A 12,016-nucleotide genomic window follows, 5' to 3' on the forward strand; every position below is an offset into this window, starting at 1 on the left:
CCATCTTTCCAGGATTTCAAGTCCTGCAGACGCTTCCTGCTTTTTAATTTTAGAAATGCTAAATTTGTATATCCTTTCTCTGCTTTGTCCTCCAGGAGCACAAAGTCCTGTTGACAGGAACTCCTCTTCAGAACACAGTGGAGGAGCTCTTCAGCTTACTCAACTTCCTGGAACCAGAGAGATTCCCGTCTGAACAGACTTTCATGACTGAATTTGGAGACTTGAAGACTGAAGAACAGGTAACTGGAGCTAACCAGTCCAGCGCTGTGAACATGAAGGAAAATATCTCTAAGCCTCCCATAAGTTACCTGTTAAATAACATTGCTCTTTGCATATATTAGGTCCAAAAACTTCAAGGTATTTTGAAGCCCATGATGCTTAGAAGACTGAAGGAGGATGTGGAGAAGAACCTGGCCCCCAAAGAAGAAACCATTATAGAGGTAAAGGACTTGCCCTCAAAGAGCTTTCTCTTATAGGAAAGCTTCTCAAGTGGAGAAATGAAATAAGCTGATCGATTTGTTGTTGTTAGGTGGAGTTGACCAACATCCAGAAGAAATACTATCGGGCCATTCTGGAGAAAAACTTCTCCTTCCTGTCCAAAGGAGGCGCAGGAGGAAGTGGATCAGCTAGTGTGCCCAACCTCCTCAACACCATGATGGAGCTGAGGAAATGCTGCAACCACCCCTACCTCATAAATGGTGCTTGCTCTGTCCCATAATGGATGGATAGTGCTGTAAATTGGCCCAGAATGCCGTTTATGATGATTGTCTTTTCCTGTTTGCCGTCTAGGAGCGGAGGAGAAGATCATCGAGGAGTTCAGGGATTCCCACGGCGGCAGGATTGATGTGCCTGAAATGGCCCTCCAAGCTATGATCCAGGCAGCTGGGAAGCTAGTGCTCATCGACAAGCTGCTGCCCAAACTAAAAGCCGGAGGACACAGGGTGTTGATTTTCAGTCAGATGGTCCGCTGCCTGGACATTCTGGAGGACTACCTCATCCAGAGACGGTGAGCAGGGAGACAAACTTGTTTCTAGCTTGTTTGATGCAGGTTTCTTTGTTACTAAGGGTTTTAATGCGGAAGTATCATGTATTTTTCAGGCACATGTCGCCATTTTATAGCATAATCAAGTTTAAAATAAAAAATGCTGTATATCAGCCTAGTGCATGATAAATTTAAGTGAACTCAATAATTTCCAGTCTATTTTTTTGAAGGGCGTTTTTGTTTACAGAAACATCATAATTACTTTTATTTATTGTTTAGGTTGTGTGTGGTTTTCATTTCCTTTTTTGTTTATTGTTTTTGGTCATGTTTTGTTTTGGATATTTAAAATCACTTCTCAAAATTACAGTTTATCAATCTTTGAAAGGGCAAACTTACATTATTATGCCATTATCAATATATATTACTTTAAAATGATCTCAAAACATTATTATCTTTTCTCTCAATAATTTCTAGGACAATTTATTGTCCAGCAAAATTTGCTGTCGTGGCAGGCCCAGTTGCATGCATCAAACATGATTTAAATGAAATTTGGCTTCGCAATTTGACACCTAGAAATTGACCTCTGTCTCTTTAAGAAGCTACTGCTCTGTCTGACACTCCACAAATATATCTCGTCTTCCTGGTAAAGCAAGAAACTGCCAGAACAACTTGTGGGTTGGGTAGAGATTTAGCAATAGTCAAGATCTGCTTTATTAAATATTAACTGATTGTGGACAAATGTCCTCACATCAAGAATTTGTCTAATTTTTACCAGCCTTTCCTTGAAAGAACTTCTATAACATGGAAATTTGATTTCCTGTATGTTAAAAAAAGTACAACTTTGTGTTAAAGTGAATGGAAGTAAAACTGACAGAGGACTGTCAGACATCCTGTTATTGTTTGAACTTATTTCATTCCTTTTTTTCACAGCTATCCATATGAACGGATAGACGGCCGCGTTCGGGGGAACCTGCGACAGGCGGCCATCGACAGGTTTTCCAGACCAGATTCGGACCGATTTGTCTTCCTTCTCTGTACCAGAGCCGGTGGGCTTGGCATCAACTTAACCGCAGCGGATACATGCATCATCTTCGACTCTGACTGGAACCCTCAGAATGACCTTCAGGTATACACCCCATGCTGCCACTGGGTCGCTTTTCATTGCATCTGGCGTTTTTGATACTTTTAAGAATAGAATTCCTTTGCGGAGTGGATCTTCAGTGGAAAAATAGCAATTTAGGTACTTTCTATGTTCAAATGGGTATAAATGGGAAAGCATAGCATGAAAACATTTGTTTTTCTAGATTTTCTGTCTATTGTTTAAATTCATCCGATAATTAGCTGTCCAACCACCTAATTATTTGGTAACTGTCCATCTGTCAGTTAGTTCATCCATTTATCCTTTCCTGCAACCATTCATTTCTGTTCATCCGCTTTTCCCAATTATCCATCCCGACTGTTTGCCAATCTGTTCACTCACCAGACAATTTATTTAGTCTTCTGATTGGTAGGAACATGTCCCACTGAAAACAGCATGAAAATAAACATGTAAACTAGGAAAAAAATACTCTCAAAATTCTCCACCAGGCTCAGGCGAGATGTCATCGTATCGGCCAGTCCAAGTCGGTGAAGATCTACCGCCTGATCACCAGGAACAGCTACGAGCGGGAGATGTTTGACAAGGCCAGTCTGAAGCTCGGGCTCGACAAGGCCGTCCTCCAGAGCATGAGTGGCCGAGAGAACGCCAACAGCGGGGTGAGTCGCAGTGGATCCTCTCACACCCGTACCATCCTGGCCAAAAGGTCTAATTTCAGAATCTGACATGTTTTTGACCATCTTTTGATTATTCTCTCTAATTAAAACTCCTTGTCCAGGTTCAGCAGTTGTCTAAGAAAGAGATTGAAGACCTACTGAGAAAAGGTGCCTATGGCGCTTTGATGGACGAAGAAGACGAAGGCTCGAAATTCTGCGAGGAAGACATCGACCAGATCCTCCAGAGACGAACCCACACCATCACTATCGAGTCGGAGGGGAAAGGCTCCACGTTTGCTAAGGTGAAATTCCTTTAATTTGTTTTATTTTTGCTTTCTCTCACACAGCGCCTGTTCTCTCTGTGTGCGAAGCCGAGTATGTCATAATTACACAAACATGTTTTCATCTGCCTGCAGGCCAGTTTTGTTGCAACAGGAAACCGAACAGACATTTCTCTGGAGGATCCAGACTTCTGGCAGAAATGGGCCAAGAAAGCAGAGCTGGACATGGACGCCATCAACGGCCGGGTACGACGCCAACAGACCGCATCCTCCTGTTGAAACGTTTCTGTGTCAAAGTCTTTGTTGTTAGATTCTAGAGAAATTCTGGGGTGACCAAAGGTTTTTTTCCATTCCAACCACTGCCTCCACCTGCTGCTGTGCACTGCTGGTCAGCAGGAAGAAGGCAACTACACTTTTCTCTAAAAAGAGACAGATTTGGGAGTTTTAAATAAACCATTAGCTGTCAGCATGGAAAGTGAAAGAGCTCCACTGATCAAAATGACTATTTTAAACAGGTGTTTAGTCTTAACATTTGCTTTGTCAAATCAAAATAATAAATATTATAGACGACTGCAACTGTAATAACCAATGTTGGCTTATTGTAGCAGCCGTAGTAAAAAAGCTATTGAGCTACCTTTCTCTATTGAATCATTTATTTTCTTTAACAAATAGGCATTTTTTCAGAAAATTCACACATTTAATACACTCAAAAAGGGTACATTTTTACTTTACACCTTAATTATAAAATGTGTGGTTAATATGCTACGTCCACTATGAACAAAATAAACAAAATTAAGCCTTTTGAAGTAATCAAGAATAGCCTCCAATTCTGTCTTGAGTGCTTCTTTAAGGGAAACTATTTGTTTCAATTACAAGCTTTATTTAAAATGTAATCATGTAGACTATAGTTTATATACAATTGTTTATCTGGTTGAAATTATAATTTTGTTAAAATAATAAGAAGGTAGACAGTATGTGACTAAAATTAATCTAATAAATTTTGTCTTTTGGACAAATTCTGCATATTAACACACATGAACACAGCATTAATCAGTCTTTATCAAAGACTTATTCAGGAGTAGACATAGTTATATATCAGATGTAATCACCAGTAATAAAAAAAAAAACAAGTTTTTTTTTTCCTTTCCGATTGGTTCACTGTGTGTGATAACTTCAGCTGCTCATATATTTTTTTTATTTTGTTTCTGTAATGTTAATCAAACCTTACAGGGTGTCTGTTTGCCTGTTTATCTTGTTTACTTCTCACTGGGTTGGCCTTTGAAACCTTTAAAACAACTTTATAGCTTTATACTCAATTAAGCATGAATCAGATTCTTTGTTCCCTGTCAGAGTGATAAGCAAAATTTCCCTGCCACCAGGAAACTCCTGGTAAACACAGCAGTTTGGAGGAAAGCATTTCTCTTTTGGTTAAAATGTTTCATTAATTAAATGTAATAACAATAACAAAAACCTATATTTAACTGGATAATGAAACTCGTTGAGAACTACAATCTCTTTTCAAGAGGGATCTGGCAAGATGGCAGCACCGCTTACAACATTTACATTCAATCAGAGAAAAGATCAACTAAAAGTACTGATCCTGACTGCCAGTTGTAGACTAGTTATTGCTGCTTTATAGTTCTATTTTTTTCTCCTTAAACCCTATCAATCATTTTCAAAATATTTATATTAAACTGATATGTAGATGCGCTGGAATCACAAATGTGGTATTTTTTTTCTCAAGTCCTCATAAGATCACATGGTAAAGACAGATTGTCAAACAGCATAAACACACTGCTGTGCATCTCCTTGCGATAAAGCAGGGTCACGTTGGTAAATTTTGCGTGCTCTCACCACACACTAGGAGGACGTGTGTGTGTGTGTGAGATGGCCTGGGAGCAGGAGACAGCCAGGACAGGAGGGAAGCACACACAGAGAGAGGAAGAGGGAGATTAATATTGACAGTTGGGAATCTCCTCTCTTCCTTAATTACCCATGTTTCCCTGCTCTCGTGTGTGTGTTTGAGCGAGCGAGGGAGAGTAAGCTGCTTAGCTCCACTTAACAGAGCGCAGATGCCTTGAGGCTACAGAGATATCACTTAGGCTTGTGCTCACACATGCACACACAGAAACAAGGCCTCCGCTACCTTCTTCCACGCTGGCTTGCACGTTCTGCTAACCAGAGTCTTTATATTCCTGCTTTATATCGTTTTCTGCTTTTCTTTTTCTTTTTTCTCTGTGTATTTCTCACTTCTCTTGTTGAGGGCCCTCCACTGAAACACTTAATCCACCACTGCGAGCGTGAATCCAGGCCATTCCCTGGGGGATTTCTTATTGTGTGACGTTAAAATGGAAATGACTGCAGCTCTGTGATAATTGTGGGACTAACTACGGCCCTGTTTGCACATATTAATGGGGCTGCTAGGGAGTGAAAAATCTAATTAATTGAACAAAAATGTAATTCATTAGACAACATAATTACTGCCAGTTTATGTTTGAGCTAGACGGCAAATTTCCCCGATATCAGCAATGAAGAGCAGAGCCAAATATCCAATTAATCAGATTCAGAGCTGAAGATGCCATGTTTTTGCAGCATTTACAATCGTTAGGGCAGTACAAGGAACTTACAAATGGGTCATTTCAGAGGGGTGCAACAGAAGGCGCTATGCATAATGTTGTGGTTGGACTTTTAGTCCGTCTGAAATAAAACCCAGAGTCTTTTCTAGAACAAGGTGGTGGCAGAATAAAAACATATGTAGGCTTAAGAAATGCGTAACTGAAAGTACTGTCCTGATTTTATGTGCAGAACACTCTGGTGATCGACACGCCCAGGGTGAGGAAGCAGACGCGGCACTACAGCAGCGTGAAAGAGGACGAAATGCTCGAGTTCTCTGAGCTGGAGAGCGACGACGACGAGCCTAGCAAGCCGTCTTCCAAACAACGACGGCCTCAAGACAAAACCCAGGGATATCCCCGGTCCGAGTGCTTCAGGGTGGAGAAGAACCTGCTCGTCTACGGGTCAGTCACTTTTTAAAAATGTTTTTGTTCTGAGGCCTAAAAAATGGACCGAACTGCTGTTGTCTAAACAAAGGGAAACTATAAGAAACCGATAATAAAGTGCTGGCGACATTTACTGATACAGTTGTTCAAAAAAATTTTAGAAACGTGTGTCTTTTTATTTCAACAATTTTAATTGTTGATACTTTGTTTCAACTTTTACCTTTTGAATAGTCTCGCTTCTTCCATGATTTCTTCTTGCCTTCCCGATCACTGGGAGGCAGCAATGTAAATATGGGCAGTCGTTCTGCCTTGTGGCCGTTGGGTAAAAGAAAAGGCGTGTCTGTGTCATCTCATTTATAATAGCCATAAACATAAAAGTTCATAGAAGCAGTGATCAACCTAAAAAAGTCAAATGTTCATAAATGCTGCTGCATTTATTATAAATGGGCTGTTTCAGGTTCCAGTAACTGTGACCCAGTTGTGAGCAATCATTACTTTCTTTTAACCAACTGAATAAATGAGTAAAAAATTAAAGGTTGAATTAAAAAGGTTTTTCATTGTAAAACAAAGGTTGCAGTACAATATTAATTAAATTTATGGCTTTTTATACCTCTTTATACCAATGTGCACAGTTTTATTGCCTCCCCCTGTAATCTAACTTAGTCTAGTGACTCACATAATATGGGCGAGGTATTTACATATGTTTATTCTCTCACACCTCCACCTTTTATAGAGAAGTCCCCCCCAAATTTCCCTCTGCATACCTATTTTCCCCTTGTGGTTTTCAGAAATCTCCCAAAAAAAACATTACATTTTCTTCCGAGACACTTCTGGGTGTATTTAGATTAGATCAGGGCTGCTTGATTTTAGGAAAATATGCGATTGCAGTGATGACGTCAATTACAATTAACCCACATTTCCCCGACATTTTCTCCTCCTTTGCCATTACACTCTGAGTACAATGGAAAGCTGTACACCAGGAACTTAAGATTAAAAGTAGTTGCAGTCCATTCAACTGCGAAATATATTATTGTTGTGCATCAGGGGAATGCATGACGCCAACCAGAAATTGCAGTGAAACAGATTAAGACATTGCACATATGGATGTTGATTTAAAAACAATAAAATGATAAATCTTAGTGTGACAGAATCATCTGAACTAAAACTCATTCAGCATGTAGCATCACAGTGTCCTACACGCAGCCTAGCTGACATACTTACTGCAGATTCTAATTATCTGGTGAGCCCTTCCATTTTCATGGCTCACTTGCTTGGTGTGTGTGTAAAAGAACGAACAGTGATGCTAGTGAGACATCAGCATTGTTATTGTTACAGTCTAGTCTTGTGGCCCGGGCCTGTAGGACACAAAAACACACTGTCTGAGTAGGCCCGTCATCTCGGTTCAGCCATGTTTTTTATATATATATATATATATATATATATATTCCTCATCTCTTTCCTTTGGCCTCCCCCTCCATTTTCTAGAAAAAGACAGACTCACATGCTTCAGTGAATATTGAGAAGCAGCAGTAAAAAGAAATATGAAAGAGGAAAACGGGAGGAAATCCATGTCAGCCAGTGGGTCTTTAGTTAGTGGGGGGAGATGGGCTGTGATCCATGAAAACACACACTCAGAGGGATGTTTGGGTGGGACTAGTTGGGCTGCCAGTAGTGGTTAAGTCAGCAGACTGGTGAAATGCGTGGTGTGGGATCCAAGCAGTGATAGAAGGCTGGGCTGAGAGAAAGACGAGCGGATGTAGAGCAAATCAGGTGGATGCTTGTAAATATTCATGATGGATGAGGGTCATGTTGACTTCCAGTAGATCCCAGTATTACGAAAGAAAAATTACATTTCTTCCTGTTTATCTTAAATTTCCATTCAGGAGCCAGTAAATTATTCTGATTTATAGTGCATTTATAGTCGTTTTTTTGTTGTTTTTTTATAATAATTTATTGCCGGTTCTTGCAACTGTGACTCACTGGCAGTTTGTCTTCCCATGCGTCTCTTTAGTTGGGGTAGGTGGAGTGACATCCTCGCTCACGGCCGCTTCAAGCGTCCCCTGAAGGAGGCGGACGTGGAGACGATCTGCAGGGCTCTCCTGGCCTACTGTCTGCTGCATTACCGTGGCGACGAGAACATCAAGAGCTTCATCTGGGACCTGATCACTCCAAGTGAAGATGGCACCACCAGGACGCTGACGAATCACTCTGGTAAGATGTGCAATCCTGCCGGTTTCAACATGTAGCGCTGGGTTTTTATTGGACTTAAACAGCAAAGAGAAACATTTCTATAGCAATCAGTTCTTTGAAAGGGAGATGAGCCGAACCAGCAGTATAAAGTTAGAACTAAAACGCTGACGTTAAAAGAAGACATTAAAAATATCTACCATTTTTTACTGCCTACACTTTGCATAGCATTGCACATCAGTCAGGACTGTTGTTTTTTTTATTATCCAGATTCAAAAATAAATCTGAAAATATTTGCTAATAAAAGTTTCATCATAAAAAAATAACAGAAAAGTTCTCATAAATGACAATTTGGCTCACTAGATGCTTCTGAACCTTTCCCAGGTCTCTCTACCCCCGTTCCCAGGGGCAGGAAGGGGAAGAAGGGCAAGATGACTACTCCTCCTCCTCAGACGCCACGAGCTGATTGGCTGGCCACCTGCAACCCTGACCATTTACTGCAGGAGGACAGCTACAAGAGGCACTTGAAACATCACTGTAACAAGTAAGCCTTTGTTAAATATAGAATGTTATTTTAAACTATTTTAACAACCCATCCGGCTGCCAGTTGATGGAGAATAAATATGCTTCATAAATGCGGCAAGGATTTAGGTGGCAGATGTTTTGGTTTCAGTATGTGCATCTAAAACTTTTTAAAAAAATTTTTTTAAAAGGCTTACACACACACATACACTTCTGTGGTCAGATTTCTCCCCTGTTGTCAGGGAGATATGCTTCTTTGCCCTCCAAATTCAGTTCCAAGATATTCTTTTTTTTTTTTTTCCCCTTCTTGACAGGGAAGTTTCTGTGTGTGCGCGTGTGTGTGTGTGTGTGTGTGTGTGTATGTCTGGCTGAGTGCCAGCCCAGGTGCTAGGCAGGCAGACCTGTTGGAAGTGGGTAAAAGACGCTCACAAACACAGACACACACATACACACACTTGGGGGTGATTATGTGGTGCCATCTGCTAGGCTGGAGCACAGCGTTGTGTGGCTAATCAGGCCTGGCACATTGATGGATGAGCACACACAGCCTGCCAACAAACACACACACGCTCTGCAACTTGTTATGCCATTGATGCACACACACACACACACACACACACACACATACCCGAACGCACGGAGAATGAGGTGCAAAGGCCTGTCTTCATCACCCCCTCCTCTTCAGCTCCTCTCCAAACTTTCTGCTCCCTTCCTTCCAGCACCGCTCCATCCTCTCAGCCTCTGCCCCTCTTGTCTTTTGCTCCCAACACCGCTTCTTGCTGGTGACAAATCTGGTGACAAATGTTTACAGTGAAGCAAATCTCCCAGATAGCGAGCTGCGTTCCCAGTGTCACGAGATCATATCTGACTCTCGCTGCCGACTGCCTGGAGTGATTCATTTCTCTTTTCCGGAGGAAATGCTCGGAGCGATCTGCGATGCTGAACATCTGTAATTTGTGTCCAGAGAGAGAGACGGAGAGAGAGAGAGGACGATTCGTTTGATGACAGTAGCAGAACACTGATGTGCAGAAGGAAGTGTGTCAGATTCTCCATCTGAGAGTTGAAATGTCAAAAACATAATTATCACATACTGTAATTGGGCGCTGTAAAATTTCAATACCTTGCAAAAGTATTCCACCTGCCACCCCTGGAATACGTCTGTCACATTACCACCGCAAACTATAGCGTAGCTTGTCAGGAGGTGAGGTGCTGGGGGGCCAACGCAAGCTAGTGCATGACTGTGAAGTGGAAGTTTTCTGCAGTTTTTACAAATAAAATTATGCCTGACATGCATTGCATTCAACCCCCTTCCCTCTGATGCACCTAAATAACGTATAGTATATAGTATCTATTTTCCTAGTTGTTGTTCACTACGACCTTTTTAACTGGAATATACCATATTTTGTATCAAGTTCAAATTTGCTCTATTTTATCCAACTAGGCATCAAAAGCAACAAAGGGGAAAAGTGGGTTCCCTGTGCAGTTTTTTCTTTGTTGTCATGTAGTTACCACTTAAATACACTTTAAACTAGTTAAAAACATCAATATGGTTAATCTGCTGTCTGGAAATGTGAAAAAAAGAATATTTGGTATATTTTAGTTAGAAATAGGAAAATAAAATGTGGCATTTGTATTTAAAAACACAGTTGTGTGATTCTGCCTCCTTGTCAAATCCATCCATCTGTTTGTGGTATTTATGGCTTCATTGTGTTTTTAGATTGACTGCTGTGGAAAGCTCTGCCTTAAACTCATAGAAAACTTCTATGTTCATGTTTTTAGTATGATAAAAAGCAGTACAAACTCTGGAAATTGCCTGGAATCCCACATAATTAATTCACTTTGCTAAATTAAATACAAGATAATTAACTGTGAAATTGTCACAAGCCAACAGAGCTTGACTCAGCTAATAACTCTGGAAAAGAGATTCTTTTTAAGTCATTTTTTTCTCTCTCTCTCTCTCTCCATTTTCTAGGGTTCTGCTGAGAGTCCGGATGTTGTATTATCTGCGACAGGAAGTCATCGGTGACCAAGCTGAGCGCATTCTGGAAGGAGCCGACTCCAGGTTGGTGAACTCCTTATGTCAGCTTTCTTTCACCTCACAGAGAAGTTAAGCATAACCTGAAGTTCCAGTTTCGAAGCCGTAAATAACCTAAAAGGTGTTATTATAGTATTATAACCGTCCTTTGCATCCATGTCGTTCCTCACCTTGTGTGTGGAATGACATCCTGATGTTACCTGACGAAGAAAAAGACGTCATACCGCTGCTGCAGAGGAATTTTCCTAGAATTCAAAAGGCAGTTTAAAAGCTAATGGAGAGGCTCTATAGCTCACATGAAGTCGAGAAGCGGATATTTTTAAGAACAAGTGATGAATTATTACTAAAGTGTATTTCAGTGTGTGCTACTGGCCTCTTTGGCAGATGGCTTCCTATTCTGATGACACAAAACACATTTTATCTGGAAAAAATAAGCTTTTTATTACCATTTGACCTATTTAGAAGTTTGTTTGTTTTTCTTTTTTGGTCCAATATGGCAGCAAGCGCAGCAGTGCAATGGTCCAGATGTAAATGTTAGAGGAAATGCTTCCTTCACCTCCTCCTGACGACTCCTCCCCTGCTTTATCCGTCTTTTCCTCACTTTACATTTTCCTTGCCATCTGTCCATTTCTTTCTTCCAGCAGTGCTCTTTAGTCTCATCTCCCATCCCCCTTTTGCCCCGCCACCCAGATGTGAATGCATTTATAATGGGGAGCATGTGCACTCAAAGTTGCTTCTCTCCCACCTCCTTTTTTTTCTTCCCCCCTCTCCCTTCCTCCACGCTCAATGGCTACTGTGACAGACCCGAATGTGTGTGCGTTTGTCAGCGCGTGCCAGACAAGAGCATACGGGGTGCCATCGTGCCAACATATGCCAGGGGGATTTAGCATGCCAGTCTTGGCGCGCTCACGTTTGGTGTGTGTTTTGCCAAGGCCAGGCATGCTGCTGTTTGCAGAGATAAGGGACCGTTTCCCTGGTTTCTTCTCTCCTCCTGTCACCCTCAGTCTTTCTGCTCCTATTGTGTTTCATACCCTTTCTCTCCAGAAATGGCTGGATATACAATTCACTTCTCACAATGGAGGATATTTGTGCAATTATTCTGTGTTTAAGCATCAAAAAAAAAAAAGTTTAATTGCGTGCATGGTCAAAACCAGATGGTCTTGATTGGACTCATAGAGCAGTGGTTTTCATAACGAGCACCACTTCGGAAAAGAAAAAGTAATTTTCCACCATCTTGTCTGGCATTTTAAAACTAACA

General features: G+C 41.1%; 1 protein-coding gene across 1 annotated transcript in view; it reads left to right on the forward strand.

Moving 5' to 3' along the window:
• chd7 (chromodomain helicase DNA binding protein 7) overlaps positions 1 to 12,016 on the forward strand; it is an 88,657-nt gene that overhangs the window by 61,400 nt on the left and 15,241 nt on the right. Inside the window, exons 15-26 of the mRNA XM_028020067.1 lie at positions 96 to 239; positions 342 to 440; positions 530 to 698; positions 790 to 1,006; positions 1,913 to 2,108; positions 2,570 to 2,737; positions 2,857 to 3,036; positions 3,151 to 3,261; positions 5,821 to 6,032; positions 8,026 to 8,225; positions 8,586 to 8,745; positions 10,696 to 10,785. Of these exons, the coding sequence (XP_027875868.1) occupies positions 96 to 239; positions 342 to 440; positions 530 to 698; positions 790 to 1,006; positions 1,913 to 2,108; positions 2,570 to 2,737; positions 2,857 to 3,036; positions 3,151 to 3,261; positions 5,821 to 6,032; positions 8,026 to 8,225; positions 8,586 to 8,745; positions 10,696 to 10,785 (1,946 nt within the window). The remainder of the gene's footprint in view (positions 1 to 95; positions 240 to 341; positions 441 to 529; positions 699 to 789; positions 1,007 to 1,912; positions 2,109 to 2,569; positions 2,738 to 2,856; positions 3,037 to 3,150; positions 3,262 to 5,820; positions 6,033 to 8,025; positions 8,226 to 8,585; positions 8,746 to 10,695; positions 10,786 to 12,016) is intronic.

The sequence above is a fragment of the Xiphophorus couchianus genome, chromosome 6 (genome assembly GCF_001444195.1).
Source record: "Xiphophorus couchianus chromosome 6, X_couchianus-1.0, whole genome shotgun sequence".
In the NCBI taxonomy this organism is placed as follows: domain Eukaryota; kingdom Metazoa; phylum Chordata; class Actinopteri; order Cyprinodontiformes; family Poeciliidae; genus Xiphophorus; species Xiphophorus couchianus.